The 19,900-nt window shown below is 42.5% G+C and overlaps 1 protein-coding gene across 2 annotated transcripts in view; it reads right to left on the reverse strand.

The window, feature by feature from the left end:
• LOC126202894 (scavenger receptor class B member 1) overlaps window positions 1–19,900 on the reverse strand; it is a 750,245-nt gene that overhangs the window by 22,461 nt on the left and 707,884 nt on the right. For both annotated transcript variants that reach the window (XM_049936968.1, XM_049936967.1), the window contains one exon: window positions 2,913–3,054. In XM_049936968.1, coding sequence (XP_049792925.1) covers window positions 2,913–3,054 — 142 coding nt within the window. The remainder of the gene's footprint in view (window positions 1–2,912; window positions 3,055–19,900) is intronic.

A 19,900-nucleotide genomic window follows, 5' to 3' on the forward strand; every position in this document is an offset into this window, starting at 1 on the left:
AGAAATTTCATTTGTTTAAATCTGGTAAATGAAAAAGATATCAGATGCTATCAGGTTATTTGGCTATGGATATAAGAAAATTGATCATGGTGGAGAAAGAATTATATAAAAGGTAAGAATATGGTCCTCATTTGGCCTTGAGAGATAGTAATATCAGTGGTATTCTAAGTGGAGGGGTTTTATCTACTATCATTCCCATTAATCAATTAATAATTTGTATTCTGTGGGTAACATCAAGAAAGGGCGTATGTATTCTATGGATACTACAGGATTTGGCAGTGGACATGGATGTGTTAAAGAAAATGGAAGGAAGGAAAGAAAGGAGGAAGGGTGGGTTCAACATTGTGTCAATATTGAGATCACTAGAGAGAGCACAAGCTCCAATTGCTTAAAGGATGGGGGAAGAAATTGATCATGCCCTTTCAAAGCGAGCACTGTGCCACCTCACAAAAAGTAGAAGGGGGCCATATTCTGTAACTTTTCACTAATCATTTGCGTTTCTCTAATTATAACTGTTCTTTTATTTACTTTTCATGTAATTATATTTTACAGAAATTCTTCAACTTTCGATAGGTGTCCAGCTCCAAATTATGTATTTTAACACACAATAGAAAAATCCCACGATATGCAGAACTGGCATCAGATAGTAATGGAAAACATGTTGCTATATAGTTTTTCCCACCCATTAACGTAAAAATATTGAACTAACTCTTTTTGTCCCTTGGACAAAATACTGTATATGCTGGAATATTCCAGTATATGACTACAGTCTAATAACCCTGAAATGCCTTAACTTAGAATAGATGTGCAACGCGACCTTCGTATCTTGGGGGAGAAAGGGTGGACGTAGGAACAACAGCTTTGTCGAATTTAAAAGTCTATGTTCTCAAAATAAGAGTGATCCATCTGCCAATTGTGAAGAAGTTATAGCATTATTAACGTGTGCTTGAAGGTGAAAGGTGTTTATCACCATATAGCAGAGATGCTGAGTTGCACATAGGCACAACAAAAAGACTGTCAGAAAATGAGCTATCGGCCAAAAAGGCATTCATTGGAGATTGAAAACAAACACACACACACACACACACACACACACACACACACACACACACACACACACACACACAGCATTACCGACAAACAAATACAGTGTACGGCTATGGGCACTTGCATATGGCACCATCCCATGCCAACCTATTCATGGACCATCTAGACTAATCTTTCCTGAACACCTAGAATCACAACTCCTGCACCTATTTAAGATTCATCGATGACATATTCATGATGTGGATAGAGGGTGAGGACACCCTGTCCACATTCCTTCAGAACCTCAACACGTTCTCTCCCATTCACTTCACCTCATCTTATTCAACCAAACAAGTCACTTTCCTCAATGTTTACCTCCACATCTAAAGATGGTTACACCAGGACCTCCACCCATATGAAACCTACCAACTACTATCAATATCTCCACTTCATCAGCTGCAACCCATTCCATTCCAAGAAGTTCCTTCCATATAGCCTAGCCACCTATGGCTATCACATCTATAGTGATGAGTTGTCCCTCTGAAAATACACTGAGGGTCTCTCTAAGGCCTTTACAGACTATAATTACCCTCCCAACCTTGTACAAACAGTTGTCCCATGCCTTATCTCTCCAGTCACCCACAACCTCCCAAAGTCCCACCATCTGTCCACAGAGAAACATTCCTCTCTTTACTCAGTACTATCCAGGACTGGACAGCTGAATCACATCCTCCACCAGGGTTTTGACTACCTCTCATTGTGCCCTGAAATGATGAGGGTCCTACCAACTACCCATCCCAACCCTCCCACATTGATATTTCGTCGTCCGCCGAACCTACACAGTATATTTGTCCATCCTTACCCAACCCCTTCTCCCAATCCCTTACCTCATGGCTCATATCCCTGCAGTAGACCTAGATGCAAGACCTGTCCCATACATTCTCCCACCCCCACCTACTCCAGTCTAGTCACAAGCATCACCTATCGCATCAAAGGCAGGGCTACCTGTGAAAGCAGTCAAGTGATGTACAAGCTAAGCTGCATCCACTGTGCCGCATTCTATGCTGGCTTGACAACAAACAATCTTTCTGTCCATATGTTGCATGAATGGCTACTGAAACTGTGGTCAAGAAACAGCTGGACCACCCTATTACCAAGCACACCACCCAACACAACATTCTTCATTTCAATGACTGCTTCACAGCCTGTGCCACTTGGATCCTTCCCAACAACACCAGCTTTTCTGAACTGCGCAGACGGGAACTCTCCCTGCAATATATCCTATTTTCCCATAACCCTTGTGGCCTCATTGTCCTTTGGCCACCTATCTCCTTCCCTGTTCCCGTTTCAGTGCTGAACAGTCCCCTATTCCACCAATGCACGCAAAGTCTTTTTACCTCTCTCCTTTTACTCTAACCCCCCCCCCCCCCCCTTGCTTTCCATCTAACCTCCTGACTAGTATCTGGTTACCCTACCTCTCTTCACCTCACCTATGTATGCTTCCAAAAGCAGCACTTTACCGTGCCCCACTCTACCGAGCTATCCTTCCCCCTCCTTGCCCCCAGCCACCTCCTTACTCCCACCACATGGTTGCATCTCCCATCATGCACAGCCGCTTGCAGAGTGGCTTCAGCAGCTAGAGACTGTGGTCGTGTGTGCGAGTCGCATTTGCGTGCATATGTTTTTTCTATGTTCTGTCTCCAACAAAGGCCTTGTTGGCTGAAAGCTCATTTTCTGACAGTTTTTTTGTAGTTGTGCCTGTCTGCAAATCTGCACACATTGAGTAGCAACTATCCTTTTCACAATATTTTGACATTCCATCTGGATTTTCCATTATTGAAAGGTGTTTATCTTGATACGTGCACAATACTTAAAGTTTAACTCACCAGCATGGGTATGTTGGGAACCACAACCATATCCTCCTCACTGCCAGCAGAATTCAGTTCATCAAACTTAAACACTTTGCGCTGGTTGAATGTCAAAGTGTCATTGTCATTGAATTCCAAGTTCACCTTCTCCCAGTGTTGTCTGGAAATCAAATGAAACAAACTGTAACAAGATGCTAAGAGACACAGTGTCTCACATTATGTCTTATTGATAAGTAAACAACACAGTTAATTATGGAGAAAAAAAAAAGGTTCACATATGAAATGGTAGATTCCACACAGCTACAGAGAGGAAACAAGGAAACTTCAGTTAATAAACATCTCTATACAGAATACTTAGAATAAGTATGATCATTCAGAGTGTCATCTATAGCATGTTATGATTTGAAATAAGTCCAGGACAGCAACGTAAGACACTTCAGTACATGAGCCCACACTGTGATTAGCACTGCTAGCCTAGATTCAATCCATATCACTTACAATATACAATGTAAATAACAAAACATTCTATGGAATAGACGAGCATTCAAGGAGAACAGGTTTCATTTTACTTTTAAAAATTTAACTTAATGTGTCAAGCTTTTTACATCATTTAACGAAGTGTCAGTAGTGTCCGTTCAACATAATTAAAGCTTTTTCAATGAAAATATTTCTTTAAAAATGGAACTGTGTTTTTTGGTCTATGGTGAGAAAAATTTAGTGATATAACTCTTTTGTACATCCAACAAGTTCTGGAGTAAACACACACTTAATATGCAGATTTTTATGCTCTTGCAGCTGTTTCAATGACGCATCACATGGAAGTTATTCCTCTTTCCACCCTCTAAAGAATGGTGTATACATCACAAATAATTTGTTGGTGCTAGTTTCCAGATGACACATCATTCAGCTGGTCGTAACGACAGCATAAAATCCCCACATACAGTCTACTTTTAAATCCGATATTTACTGTTAGACCAACAAAGGAATTTATGTTTTACAGATTTCCTATTTCATTGTTTCACAAAAATAAAGAAGTTCTTTACTGACTAATGTTGTTACAAAAACATTGGTATTTATTTAATTAAGCCTGTATCACTATTTTTCTGGGTGAAGAGATATTACAAATATTTTTAACAAGTCAAATGTTATTTGATACAAGCCTATATATCCTAGTGGATAAATGAAAAACTGTTCACTGATGATGCTGATTTGTACAGATAAATCAGAACACTAGGATCACATCAAAATGGAATACAGGAGATGAATGCTTAGTGAAGGGACATGCAGTTGACCCTCCAACATAAACAAATGTAACATATAGGACAGAGTTAGACAGAAATACTTGTTATTGTTTGTTATCACAGATAACAATAATCACCGAAAACGGTCACACTCATTAAATGCATACAGTGTGATTTAAAGTGAAATGACTACATAAAATGACCGTAGCAAATGCACATGCTAGACAGAGAATCAGTGGAAGAATACTCTATCCTTGAAGGATGAAGCTTACTAGAGAGAACTGATGGAAGAAATACACAACATCAAAAGCAGGGCAATGTGAAAAGGCCACAGAGGTGTTCATTCAACTCCTGTGACAGACACTTAAAATTCCAAGATTGTAATTTCCTGCAAGAGTCAACCAGTGTATTGCTACCTCTCGCATATACACAACATCATGTGTGGTACATGTGGATGGCAAGGTAAAAATATGTCCAAAGCAGCATGAGGTTCTATACTTCCCTACATCTTGATAGTAGTGAAATTAATGTGGGGGATTGAGAATGGTAATAGTATTTTCATGTAAGGGATCATGAAACTATGGAACTGCAGGGCATATCTTAGCTATAACTTCATGTTCACTCTCCCTTCAAACCTGTCAATATTATGTGCCACATCTACTATAAAACTGTTGCTAAGCTGATGTAGGGAACATTAACAAAAATTAACAATTCTATTACATCAAAGTATGCAATGCAGATGACACACATTCATGCTGCTCATAGACCAACCTGTAAGTGCAAATTTTGTGAAGAGCTCTTTATACTCTTTATGTTGTTCAGCACAGCTGTGGTATGGTAACTGCTAGGCTTAGCAACCAGTTTCATATTTAGTTTACAGCTGGTACTGAATTACTTTATTACTGTGGTATCCTCACAAGATGATACGTGCTGCTTGTCAACTTTACCTCTTTCAGGAATACAGTAGAGTGATTCTCCAGTGAGAGACGTTTACAAAGAATGATACTGGGAATCTGACATGCTGTCATTTCTCTCACCAGCCAACTATACAGCAATGTACTGTCTCAAACATTTGTTTGTTCACCGACAGCATCCTGCAAGTTACCTGGACCTTCTGGTGGACAATCCACCACTTTGCTGTTTCCAGATATTTGAGGAATGCGTTATGGTATTAGAGTGCTTGTGCCCCACCATTGTGTTGCCAGACCTAATTTACAGAGAATTGGCTCTTGGAAAGATGGTTTGAAAAATCTGTGGGAAATATGTAAAAGTGAGGACAAAAAGAAAGGAAAGATAGAGGTACGTACATTTTGGAACATTAGATATGGATTTCTTTATAAAATGTTGTGAACAAAATTGGTACATTGGTGCAATTGTACTCCAAAGTACTGTACTTTTCTGTTCATTGAAAGTACCAACTTTAGGCTGGTAATAAAATGTTAATGACATGTTTCAGAATAAGTCAATAAGATATTTAAATGTTAATAATCATATTTTAATGTGCATTGTCAACAGTTAGGCTCTGTGGCCGACCTTAACCATTTTGCAGTCACATCGACTGAGGAGAGAAACAACTATCAATAAGAAACAATTATTCTTGTACAAGCCGCAAAAAAAAAAGTTTTTGTTGTGCACTGCAATTGCAAAGTTGCTGAGGTATTTTGATTCCGTTCATGTGTATCTGCAGAAATTTACACATGAGGGAGTGAATTTGAAAATGTGTCATACATCAGAATTAAATTTGATGGGTGGTAAATGAGCAACAATTTTTTGTTAGATTACTTTGATATGTTCCTAAGAGATATTTCGCTATTATATGCGAAGTAAATCTTATTAGTATCAATATTGATGCTGCTTCCTGGCAGATTAAAACTGTGTGCCGGACTGAGACTCGAGCTCGGGACCTTTGCCTTCGAGTCTTGGTCCGGCTCACAGTTTTAATCTGCCCGGAAGTTTATATCAGCGCACACTCCACTGTAGAGTGAACATTTCATTCTAGAAATATAGATGCTACTACCTCTCTGATTTAATGACCTGAAGGTAGATTGTCATACAATTGAGTCGAAATTGTCCAATGAGTTATGAAGTAAAGCTAGAAAATAATTCATAAAAAGCAAATGTTCATATAACAGTAGTATTAGGTTGATTATAAAAAAGTATTAATATTAATAATATCTTAGAGGGACCTCATCCTGAACCTCTGAATCTATTTCAGCCAAATTTGGCACAGAAAGAGTAGGTCTCACGAGTATCAATACCACGTGGTTTATAACCTCCAAGCTCCAACAGGAGCAGAGAAACAGCCAAAAACGTGTTTTCCCAGCCACTGACATGACAGGCATGTTGTGTGGAAATAGCATTGGCCTACTACACAGACCTGATTTGCATGGTATTCTATATGTTAGAATGACAAGAAACGGTTTTCTGTGCCCCTATATATAAGCTACCCTGCACGACAGGCGTGTTGTATTGGAGTAGTACTGGCTTTCTTTATCGACCTGCGTTGCATGGTGGTCTGAACGTCAGGGGGCAAATGATTTTAAGCTACTGATGTGTAACCTGCTCTGCATGACAGGTGTATTGGAGTAGTATTGGCCCACTTTACTGAAATGTGTTGCAGTGGCTATATGTGCCAATGAACATGGCTGGGGACAGGTCGAAATGGATAGTGTAACATGCCAAACTATCTTCAGGGGGAGGGGGGGGGGGGGGAAGGCATAACTTGCTTGCATCGCCTCAACTTATCGATTTTTATGTGCTATTTATATCGTTTTGTTATATTTTTCCGTTGAAATGTTGTAAATACGTGACACTTTATCGTCGGGAAAAGCTGTGTCTTGTCAAGTCAGCGACTTACACGACTTTCCTTTATGTGGTTTAAAGTGGAGAGGTTTTTTTTATTATTATTAATACGGAAGAAAGAATAACACGTTTGCCGCATCTGTACGCCGCGTATCACACGCAATTTAGTGGTATCTTATAGTCCTATAGGATAAGCTTCAAGAGAATTAACGTGATATGTTTGTTCGTAGAGAATGGTTCTTGGCTTGTCGATTTAGATTTTCAGTAGTACTATCCGAGTATTGTTCGAGTAGTGACCCTCGAGAAGATTATCTCAAGAGTGTGAAGAGATCAGCTCGTACATACGACATGTGAACTAGTCTGCAGTGGGGATAGGACTCAAGTATGTTCAAAGCAGTTTTAAGTTGTTTAGATAGATATTTTGAGAAGAGTATTGGCTTGTGTAGAAAAAGATTATTTCGCCAATTTTGGTGGAGTGTAGACTCGCCAGGTACAGGAAAAGTTCCGATTCACTGAAGTGTGAAATTAGTTTCTCCTATGTGTGGTTAATGGTACGTTGTGCTGCTTTATAGCCCTGTGATGGAAGGCGAACTGTGTTTCGATAATTTTGTGAGTTTTTCCGGTGAATGATGTATGCGAAGAGACGTTTTCACGCCAAGTCCAAATGTGTGTGAATGCCTAAGGGACCAAACTGCTGAGGTCATCGGTCCCTAGGCTTACGCACTACTTAAACTAACTTAAACTAAGAACAGCACACACTCTTGCCCGAGAGAGTACTCTAACCTCCGGCGGGAGGGGCCGCGCAATCAATGCGAAGTCATTGTTTTGTGGTTGAGAATTAAAGCACACACTAAGGGATTACAGCGTTGCATTGTGTTATTGTGGTAAGGTGTACGCAAGCGCTGAGGAACAGTGACTTAACGATACAGGGTTGGTATTTATTGTGCGACTCAGCGTGAGCGTCGTATTATAGGAAATTGCGGAAATCTAGTTGAATTTGCTGTATGTGTAGTCTACAGTAAAGAGAAAGGTCGGCCTTCGCAACAGATATTACTGACGAACAATATGCTGTTTACTGATAATTTGAAATCTTTTCCCATTGTCCCTAAACGACAAGTCTAGAAACATTTATTAGAGAACACGCAAATTCTCTAGTGGGTCGCTAAGTCAACACCTGAAGTAGCTGAGTTTTGCTTGATAATTTAAAGTTCATATAGTTGAAAAGTGGCGGTGATATTTAGGTTTTGTTTTATGTTATTTTTTATTACTTTTTTTGGAATAGTGCACCAGCACTCGTAAAGCAAAACGCTGATTTGTACCTGTAAATTATTAATCGCATTACATAAAGAATTAACGGTTGTAAACTAAGAAAGTCAATTCCTCGATTATGCTTAATCCCAAAACATTAAAAAAAATCGAAGGCTTATTTCGAAGCAGGCTAATATCCTGAATATATCTTTTCGTAATAAAGCAAATACAAAAGCTAGTAAACCGAAAGACTGGAATACCGCTAAACGCAAAGTTCAAAGAAATTAAAGAGAAGGAATAGCATTTTTAGTCATAACTTGCAATGAAAAGGGAGATAATTTATCTTTATTTAGACAGGAAAAGCAAGTTTACGTTTTATTTAAAGTGATTAATTATAAATGAAAAGTTATTCCATTTAATTCTGTAAGGCTGAGATTAACGAAATAGTTCATTGCGATAAAATTTCATCAGAGTCAAGGATATTGTTGTGGCATGGCGCTCAGAGATCACTGATGGAGCTACTTATAGCAGTTATCGTCATTAACAACGAGATATAATTAATATTAAATTATATCTTTGGCTTGTGAACATGTTCTCCAATTTATGTAAAAATTAATAACCTTCTCACTGATTGATTGTATGTACGATTATTCATTGAAGCGTGAAGAGAGGAGCAACTACAAGAGGCAACGGATCCAGGAGTATAAGACGAATTCATCTGTTATATACGAAACCTACCGTTTCTGGTACCTACGTTGTTGTTAAAGTGTTTAGTTGTGTTGTCAGAGTACACAGAGTAAGCTTCTCTATAGGCTGCTGTTATTGGTAAAGTAAATACTTCACTCGTACTCCCTGTAGACTGTCACATTTAGTATTTTTCTGGTGACATATTAGCTTTGGTGGTAGTTAATCTTTCGAATCTAGTGAACCCTGATATACAGATGTGTTGTAGCTTTAATATCCAGATGGCTACCACTGATCCCATTATATCATGAAACGTGTTACTGTGTCCATCCTTTTGTAGTGGTGTTGTAGTGAGCTGTAGAGTAATTTACACTACTGGCCATTAAAATTGCTACACCAAGAAGAAATGCAGATGATAAACGGGTATTCATTGGACAAATATACTAGAACTGACATGTGATTACCCTTTCACACAATTTGGGTGCATAGACCCCGAGAAATCAGTACCCAGAACACCCACCTCTGGCCGTAATAACGGCCTTGATACGCCTCGGCATTGAGTCAAACAGAGCTGGGATGGCGTGTACAGGTACAGCTGCCCATGCAGCTTCAACACGTTACCACAGTTCATCAAGAGTAGTGACTGGAGTATTGTGACGAGCCAGTCGCTCGGCCACCATTGACCAGACGTTTTCAGTTGGTGAGAGATCTGGAGAATGTGCTGGCCAGGGCAGCAGTAGAACATTTCCTGTATCCAGAAAGGTCCGTACAGGACCTGCACCATGCGGTCGTGCATTATCCTGCTGAAATGTAGGATTTGGGTAGGGATAGAATGAAGGGTAGAGCCACGCGTCGTAACACATCTGAAATGTAACGTCCACTGTTCAAAGTGCCGTCAATGCGAACGAGAGGTGACCGAGACGTGTAAGCAATGGCACCCCATAACATCACGCCGGGTGATACGCCAGTATGGTGATGACGAATACACACTTCCAATGTGCGTTCACCGCGATGTCGCCAGACACAGATGCGACCATCATGATGCTGTAAACAGAACCTGGATTCATCCGAAAAAATGACGTTTTTCCATTCGTGCACCCAGGTTCGTCGTTGAGTACACCATCGCAGGCGCTCCTGTCTGTGATGCAGCATCAAGGGTATCCGCAGCCATGGTCTCCGAGCTGATAGTCCATCCTGCTGCAAACGTCGTCGAACTGTTCGTGCAGATGATTGTTGTCTTGCAAACGTCCTCATCTGTTGACTCAGGGATCGAGACGTGGCTGCACGATCCGTTACAGCCATGCGGATCAGATGCCTGTCATCTCGACTGCTAGTGATACGAGGCCGTTGAGATCCAGCACGGCGTTCCGTATTACCCTCCTGAACCCACCGATTCCATATTCTGCTAACAGTCATTGGATCTCGACCAACGCAAGCAGCAATGTCGCGATACGATAAACCGCAATCGCAATAGGCTACAATCCGACCTTTATCAAAATCGGAAACGTGATGGTACGCATTTCTCCTCCTTACACGAGGCATCAGAACAACGTTTCACCAGGAAACGCCGCTCAACTGCTGTTTGTGTATGAGAAATCGGTTGGAAACTTTCCTCATGTCAGCACGTTGTAGGTGTCGCCACCGGCGCCAACCTTGTGTGAATGCTCTGAAAAGCTAATCATTTGAATATCACAGTATCTTCTTCCTGTCGGTTAAATTTCGCGTCTGTAGCACGTCGTCTTCGTGGTGCAGCAACTTTAATGGCCAGTAGTGTATAGCGTGAGACGCTGATCTTGCGTGATGTCGTTGTGTTAGTACAGACGATTATTTCAAGTCACACAGATTACGTCGTCGTGTGTAGGCAAAGTCTTGTCACGACAACTTCTTGTAGTATTAAGAGAGTGAGCTACACTGCCCGACGTTGCGTTTCACCTACGTGCGTACGGCAACGCTGTTCGTACAGTATCTCCTACGAGTTAGTGGTACCTAGAGGGTGGCGCAGTACAATATACAAGCGGTTAGATAGAGAGAATGGAGGAGGAAATGGATAGAAGAGAGTGGAGGAAGTGGCGATGCACGAGTGTGGACAATGTAAAGGATAGTGGGCAGCTAAAGATGGAAAAAGGGAGGGGGAGGAAGATGTGGTCAGAGGGAGGGAGAACGAGGAGGTGGGCACGCAGACGAAGGAAATGGTGGACATTACTCCTTTACCACTAAACCTATTCGCAACGCAATTTCCACACAATATCGACATATACTATTGAACGTACCTGCAAAATTATGTCTTTGTTCGACATACAGTTCAGGAGACATGACGTCGTAAACATTGAGATTCCTGAAAGACTAGCTTTTGATTAAAATGGAACGCAAATTACAATGTACGTGCAAGCGTTTCATAATGACAGCACTTTGTGACTTCCAACAAACTTTAAGCATAATTTCAAATTTTTCCTAGACTTTTTGTCGCTTACATGCTATATTTATATTGGGATTGCAATTCAAGGAAATGGTTCAAATGGCTCTGAGCACTATGGGACTTAACATCTGAGGTCATCATCAGTCCCCTAGAACTTAGAACTACTTAAACCTAATTAACCTAAGGACATCACACACATCCATGCCCGAGACAGGATTCGAACCTGCGACCGTAGCAGCAGCGCGGTTCCGGACTGAAGCGCCTAGAACCTCTCGGCCACAGCGGCCGGCAAACTTGCCTTCGTATGTTAAACTTTTCACATAAGGTTGTACCGCTTGAGTAGATTATGAATGCATTTTAAACTTTCGGTGAATAATTATGAGAAATATGGAAAATCTGATTTTTGTTGCCCCTACGCTGCAACTGGTACCAGGTTTCGGGACAGAGTTTCGGTAATTTAAGATTGTCAGTCCCCGATGGCGTTGGATATAATGAACTAGTGCCTCACTGCGATAGTATTTTCTTTCAAGTTTTCTGAAATGGAGATTCGCCGGTATTTTGATCTGCTCCACCAGCCTCTCCACGTAGATTTGTTAACGCTATAACGAGAAGCTGACGCAAGCATTCACTCAGGTGCTGCCACAAATTCATTTAGGGAAATTAAACAGGCGAAAGAAGTAGCACGAACTGTGGATCAAACACTACGTTAGCACGGTGTCGCCATTTGGTCGACTTTCTCGGAGAGTCCTTCATTCACGCCGCTACCGCGGGGGCTTCATCACTTCCGCGTCATTAAAGCGATCACTGTTAAGCAAGCGACACCACAGCTAATTAGCTGCTTGGTTCTCGCTGTTACACAGAGCAGTTGAAGAACCGCATCAGTGGAGACAACTACCACACTTCATTCTTGGCTACTCACTGTGTCTAGAATTCTTTGGAAAATACTCTAAGCCACTACCACCGTCCAGTTGCAGTGGGCTCTGAACAAAGTTAAAAACTCAGATCAGCTGATACATTTTTGCTGAATTTGTCAATTTCAGTTGGCTGTTTATGTAGATTATATGCAACCAATCGCCTTTTTATTTTCGAGCCACCGCAGGCTCCCTATCAGTTGGATGTGTTACAGGAACATTACATCATGGATCACATGCAGCTAGAGGGTAGTGTTGTGGTGATTGCACTGCCTGTTAGTATTCGTGAATAAGTACTTCCGATTACGTTCATATTCGCCGAGGATATAATGAACTGTTCATTTTAGTTTGTCACTATCAGTCTGTGATCCTACAGCCTATGCTTTCCCCTCTCACTTTTGATTACTGTAGCAGAAGAATTTCTCACCAAAGAACTGGATCGCCAGCATATACAATAAAAGATACTCCTAACCGCTATTACAGTCCTTAGCATTTTATTATTCAAGATTGAGCCTGCAGCTCGTTCACTTTATTTCAGAACTAAAATAATCTTTTCAGTAATGAATAGTGTGCTGCAGTGTTCACCTGAGTACTTTTTTTCATTTACTGCACAGTATTTCGACGAACGATGCAACAGTTTTCAATTGCTGCAAGTTTTGCTGTGATGTGTATTAGCTGACTGGACTGCAACCACACAAACAGATCACAGTTTAGGTAACCGTGAGAGATTGCATTGGCCCAATCCCTTAATCCTCCCGCGTATGCCATTTCAATCGGTCTACAATTTCTCCGATGACCCCACTCTTATTGCCAAAGGAAGTCCTGGAATCAGATGTGCTATTCGGAAAGGGCGAGGAGTCTTTTGTCTAAAAAAAAAAATGAACAGAGAAACAGCCTCAAGCAAAGCCACGTGCGTGAACCATATAGGAACTGTAAGAGTGCTGAGTTTTGTAATGCATCACGAACTTTCATGTAGCGGAAACAATGAGTACACTAATCCAAAGTATCCGAACACACCTATGCAATGCGAAATTGACCACAAGATGTCACCAAAGGCGGATCCGTCAATATAAAAGGACGCAGAGAGTTTGGTGATGTCAGGAGTAACAGATCTCCGTCAGGTGAGCTCAGTGGCTCAACGTGTAATAGTACTCTCCCCCCCCCCCTTTTTTTATTTGTAGCTGCGGGGTCAGCGCAGCAGATTGTTATCTGAAGGGGCCCGGGTTCGATTCCTGGCCGGGTCGGAGATTTTCTCCGCTCGGCGACTCTGTATTGTGTTGTTCTTAAATTCATATCGTCATAACAGATACTAAATCGCCTACATGGCGTCACATGACAAGTCTCAGCCTATGTAACTTCGTATTAGGGAACGCTTGACCCTGCTGAATAATCTGCATTGTCGAACCGCTGTCGTATACTATTTCCACTGTCGAGATGGTTGTATGGGCAAGTTTCGAAAGCCATAGTAATATAAAAGAAAAGAGTCAGCTGAGTAATCAATCCATGATGGACATTTAAACTCTTCTAAAGCTGTCCAAGTCGACGGTTGATGATATGATTGTGAGTGGTTACGCGAAGGAACAACCACCGTCTTAATCAAGACTAGGCAGAACTAATGGACTGGTGGACAGAGACCATCGAGTATTGAGGAGGGTAGTTGTAAAAAATCGCATGAAATCAGCGGAAGAAATCAATCGTGATTTCCAAAGGGCTAGCAGCACTCCAACTAGCACAATGACTGTGCGTAGGATGTTAAACAGAATACGGTACAATGATCCAGCAGCTTCTCATAAGCAACGCATTTCTGTTGTCAATGTTAAGCGCCTCTTCAGGTGGTGTAATGAGCGACATTAATGGACTGAGGATGATTGGAAACGAGTGATTTGGAGATGAATCTCACTATAACCTGTGACAATCTGACAGAACGGTTTGGCGAATGTTTGGAGAACGTTAGCTGCCTCTGTGCCTAGTACCAACAGTGAAGAACTCCCGGGAGGGGGGTTCAATAAAGGGGCATTTTCCGTGACTGGCGCGTGGTCCGCTTATTGTGCCAAAGGAAACACTAATTGCGGAAGAATATGAATCCATTTTACGGCAATGTTTACTGTTTACGGTGGAGGGACACCTCGGAGACGACGACATGAGCATGACAACGAATGCGGATGAATGGGAAAAACAAGCCCGTAATGTTCGGACACAGAATTAGTAATGTCCTACTTGACACAGTGGCGTCGTTTAAATATCTGGGCATAACGTTGCAAACCGATATGAAATGGAACGAACATGTGAGGACTGTGGTAGGGAAGGGAAGTGGTCAACTTCTGTTTATTGGGAGAATTTTGGGAAAGTGTGGTTGATCTGTAAAGGAGACAGCTTATAAGGCGCTACTGTGACCTGTTCTTGAGTACTGCTATAGTGTTTGGGATCTGCAACAGGTCGGATTAAAGGAATGCATAAAAGCAATTCAAAGGAGAGCTACTAGGTCTGTTAGCGGTAGATCTAAAGAATAAGCAAGCGTTAGGGGATGCTTCGGGAATTGCAAAGGGAATCCCTGGAGGTAAGGCGATGTTTTTTTAGAGAAATACTATTGAGAAAATTTAAGGAAACAGCTTTTGAATCTTATTGCAAAAAGTTCCTACTGCCCTCAACATACATTTAGTGTAAGGGCACGAAGTAAGAGAAATTAGGGCTCATACAGAGGCATGTAGACAGTATTTTTTTCTCTGGTTCTATCTGCGAGTGGAACACGACTGGTAGTGGTACAGGTTACCCTCCGTCACCCACCGAGCGCTGGCTTGGGGAGTATGTATGTAGACGTAAAAAAAACATATGAGGCAATCGTTTGTGGACAATAACGTTCCTGAAATGGACTGGCCTGCCCAGAGTCCCGACTTTAACACAATGGAACGCCCTTGAAAAGAACTTCGACCTCGCTCCAGAACCCAGCGTTCAATATGGCTACGTTCTCTGGTTTCGGCACTTGAGAAGATTGAGCTGCCTTTCCTCCAGCAGATATTCAGACAACTCATTTAAAGTGTACCCAGGAAAGCACAAGCCGACAAAAAAGCGATAGTTGGACACACTCCATACTGATGCCCACAGAGATGTGTCCGGATCCTTTTGATCAGACAGCGTATGTTTGGGAAAAGGAAAAAAAAATTGTTAGGTTAAGCATATTGCCTGAAGAGACTGCAAAGAGTATTTACAGACCTAGATCTAGTAACTCCGTACATAAATGATGCAGTATTCAACAGCCATATTGCAGGCGATTTTGATATGAAGTTTAATAATCGCTATTATACTACGTGCGTTCAGCAAGTAATGCAACATTTTTCTTCGGCCAGTTTCGGTTGACAAAATGCGGACTTTTTTGTGGAAAGTCGCGGAGTATTCCCGTTTCAGCCCCTAGAGAATCAAGAAGTTCTGACAGGAGGCGACACTACACGTAGACTTCAATATGGCGTCCGTAACCTGAGATGCGCTCCTAGCGGAGACCTGTTCCTTTGGCGGGAAACCAGAGTTTCGCAGATATTCATAGGCGCTGGCAGAATGTCTACGGATACCTGGTAGCGGACAATAGCACTGAGTTGTTGGGCGAGGCGTGTGTCATGCAAACCTGTATGATGTTCCTCGTGCCGGCCGGCCGCACGCGGCTGTGACTCCTGCAATGCTGGTACGTGCAGATACACACACATTCGAGGTGATTGACGGATTGCAAACATCTCGCTGCTCAACTTGACGTCTCTGTTGGTAGTGCTGACACCTGTCCATCAGCTGGGTTCCTCGCCGCATAACAGACCATAAAGAGTAACGAAGGGCCATCTGTGTGGAATTGCTGCGTGTTACGAGGCTTATCGAGACAATTTTTGTCCTACATCCCCACAGGTTATGAAACAACAATCCATGAAATGGTGGCACACCACCTCCCCTCCGAAGAGAAAGTTTAAAGCCGTAGTCTCAACCGGTAAATTCATGGCGACACTCTTCTGGGACTCTGAAGGTGTTTAATGTCCACCCTCATACGGCAACGATCAACTCTGAAATGTACTACGCTATCCTCAGAAAACTGAAGAAACGACTCCTGCCTGTTCGTCGCCAAAAAATTGCAAACTAACTTCTTCATGAAAGCGCAAGGCCTCACACAAGTCTACACACGTGAGAGGAGCCCACAGTAACTGGTGACTGGACTGTCCTTCCTCATCCACACTGCTGCACGGATCTGGCACCTTCCGACTTCGTCTGTTTGGCCCAGTGAAGGATGCATTCTACAGGAAGCAGTGCGTAGGTGAGCCGTAGTTGTGTACGGCTCTTCGAAAAGCGCGCCAGGCGGAGTGCTTTCGCTTCGCGTCTAGTGTTTGCGGTGGCGCTTTCGGTCTGGCGTGCTGTTTGGATCACTACCGCCCTCTGGCGGGAGGTGGAGCAAATGTACGGTCGCGTGACGATCGAGGATAACGTACTCGGCGGTGACCGAGAGAGGTGGTGGCGCGAGCGGGGCCCTGTATTTGGGGGTGCTTTGCCCGACCTCGTGGCTATCAGGGGCTAAGTCTGCCTTACCTGCATGTACAAGGCTTATGAAGCTTAGAAGCCGTGGTGCAGATCAGCGCGTAAGACCGTAGCTCTTCTTATCAGCCATTGAAACCACTGGCAGCGGTTGGCTGTGACCAGCATAAGGAAGTGCAAGGTGTTCCCGGCGCTGTGGTGGAGTGTGAGAAGTTGAGTACTGTTTTTATGTAACAGAGTTAGTTATATATAAAAGGGGTTTTTCAAGTTATAGTGGTTATATGAATGGCGAGAGAACTATTTTTGCGTAGTACAAGCTAGCTACTTAAAGATTTTTTTTTAATTGTTCCCTCATTGATATAACAGGTTTAAAATCATCTTATTGTTAACGTCAAACCTTGCAATATCCTTTACATAGAGCTATTTTTAAGAGTTTTTAACTGTTGTCATTATATACATATATATAGTTAAAATATCGTTATTGGCAAGTTGTTAATGTCATACCTAGTAATCTCCTTTTCATAATGAAAATTGTCAAGCTATTTGAAATTGTTTTGAAACTATTTTTTAAAAAGAAATGCCAAACTTAAAAATTACTGAGAAAACCTTTTAAAATAAAAGATAACCTTATCAACGTGTGTTTTTTCACCAGCACCTCCTGGCCCCCACTTCCACGATAACGTTTTTGGTATATATGTGTACTTAAGTTGTTGTTTGAGAATCGCCCTAACTGACGGTTCAGTAGGTTATGCTGAGGCCATTGATGCAGTAAGACGTTGGTTCCGACGTGTAACTGTAGAGTGGTTTGAGGTGGGCACTTAGGCCCTCCCAGTGAGGTGACATAAGGCCGTCACACTGAAAGGAGATTACGTTGAAAAACAGGGTTTTGTAGCCAAAAGAGTGAGGAATATATGAAGTACTGTAATCCTGAATGAAACCAACCTGATTTCAGAAAAAAATGTGTTGCATTATTTACTGAGCTCCCCTCATAAATCCTTCCACAAGTTTCGCGAAATGAGAATGACAAGAAAAATAGAACACAATGCTTGTGAGGCCTACGGACAACCGTTCGTCCCTTGCGCCATTCGCGAACGCAACAGTAAGAGGTAGGCAGAATAGTATTTGTATGAAAAATACATTCCGCCAACATCATAAGGTGGTTTTTCGGAGATTAAATGTAGCTGTCAGCCTCATTTCGTTACCAGCAAACAGTTCACCTTTGTTGGAGCTGACGTGTGAACACACAAATCGTCCATCTGGTGTCTGAGACAAGGATCGTGTGAGTCGTGGCTGCAACCTCGACACGGGCAGCTCGTCCACATGTCGATGTTTACCTTGGGTCACCTTGTTGGCTATTGCAACCAAGCACCAGACACAGAGAAAAAGAACATATTTCAAGGACTTTCGGAGAGCAAGAAGAGCGTTGCGTCAGAAACCGGCTCCCCAACCTGGTCACATTCCCAGCCGGATCGTAGGCACCCTATTGACGTTCCGTTGCACATCAGCTCAATGCTCGCGTCTCCATCAACCCAGAGAACGCTAGGTTAGGCACTGTGTGACATTTCCTGGTGGAAGCTGCACTCTGTTATGGTTCCGTCGCATGGAATTCTAAACAGGCTTTTTTTTTTATTTAGGACAGCTTGTCACCCAGTTTCGTCAAAGGGCGGAATAATGCAGGCTTATTCGTCCTCGACACGTGCAGCATATTTATGGAGGGAGCATTCAGATGTCCTGAACGGAATTTTTGTCTCCAATATACATCGACTGCAAACTTCACAAGACTATGATGCCACCTCAATACCTACGCCGTCAGGTTTGTCAGTAAGCGCTCTGCAGAACTTTTTAACATCATTAAATCACTGATACAGAGATCCCACACATAAGTAATGTGGATTTTGTATACAGGGTGGAAAGTATTTAAATCGACAAACTGTGGGAGATTGTAGGGGACATCAAAACAAATATTTTCCTCTAATGTCATTTTTCCTATGAGGAGTATTTAAACCGGTAGAGGAAGCTTTCTCTGGCGGCAAATTAATTAAACCAACAAACACTTTTCCATTTTTTATGACCAAGAGACAACACATCAACACAACCCAACTTCAATTACAGTAGATTTTCAAAAATACCTCCATTGACACGTAAACAAAGGTTACACCGTCGGATCATGTTCTGTCTGACACGGGCGAAAACCCCAAGAGTATCCTGAATTGTTCCTGCTGCTGCTGCTGCTGTATCCGGGCAACCAGATCCTCTTCTGATTCAAGAGGAGTTGCGTAAACAAGGTTGCCCATGTCTCTCCGCACAAAAAAGTCCTGAGGGGACATATCCGTGGATCGAGCAGGCCATGGTACAGGACCACCTCTGCCAATCCACGGTTCTGGGAACCGTCGGTCCAGGAATCGACGCACACAACGACTGAAATGTGCCGGCACCCCTTCATGTTAGACCACATGCGTTGTCTTGTAGGGAGCGGAGACGTCTTCCAGCAATTCTGGCAATGCTCTGGCGAGAAAATTGTAATAGTGCCTTTCATTTAATGGCCTAGGTAGCAGATACTGCCCAATTAAACAGTCCCCAACAACACCGACCCACACATTAACGAAGAACAGCATTTGATGAGCGCTAATAACTGTGGCATTAGGGTTATCCTCACTCCAAACATGCGAATTGTGCATGTTGAAGACTCCATCACGCCCGAACGTTGCTTCATCGGTAAATAACACAGAGGATGGAAATGTAGGATGCATCTCACACTGTTCCAGGTACCACTGCGAAAACTGTGCTCTGGGTAGATAATCAACTGGTTCCAGGTTGTGGACACGCTGTAAGTTAAATGGACGTAACAATTGCTCTCGAAGGACTGTTCTTACATTCGTCTGATTCGTCCCCATGTTACGTGCAATTGCACGAGTGCTGATTGAAGGATTCCGCTCCACATGCTGCAAGACAGTTTCCTCAAATTGCAACGTTCTTACCGTGCGACGGCGTCCCTGTCCAGGTAATCTGCTAAATGACCCGGTCTCACGCAGACGTTGGTACACAGCATCGAAGGTGGTATGATGCGGGATACGGCGATTAGGATGTTGTTGTTGATAAACCCGCTGTGCAGTTCGTCCGTTGTGGTGCGCTACGTAGCACGCACTAACCATATCAGTGTACTCACTCCAGGTGTATCGCTTCATTAGTAAACAGAGACAATGC

The sequence above is a fragment of the Schistocerca nitens genome, chromosome 9 (genome assembly GCF_023898315.1).
Source record: "Schistocerca nitens isolate TAMUIC-IGC-003100 chromosome 9, iqSchNite1.1, whole genome shotgun sequence".
In the NCBI taxonomy this organism is placed as follows: Eukaryota; Metazoa; Arthropoda; class Insecta; order Orthoptera; family Acrididae; genus Schistocerca; species Schistocerca nitens.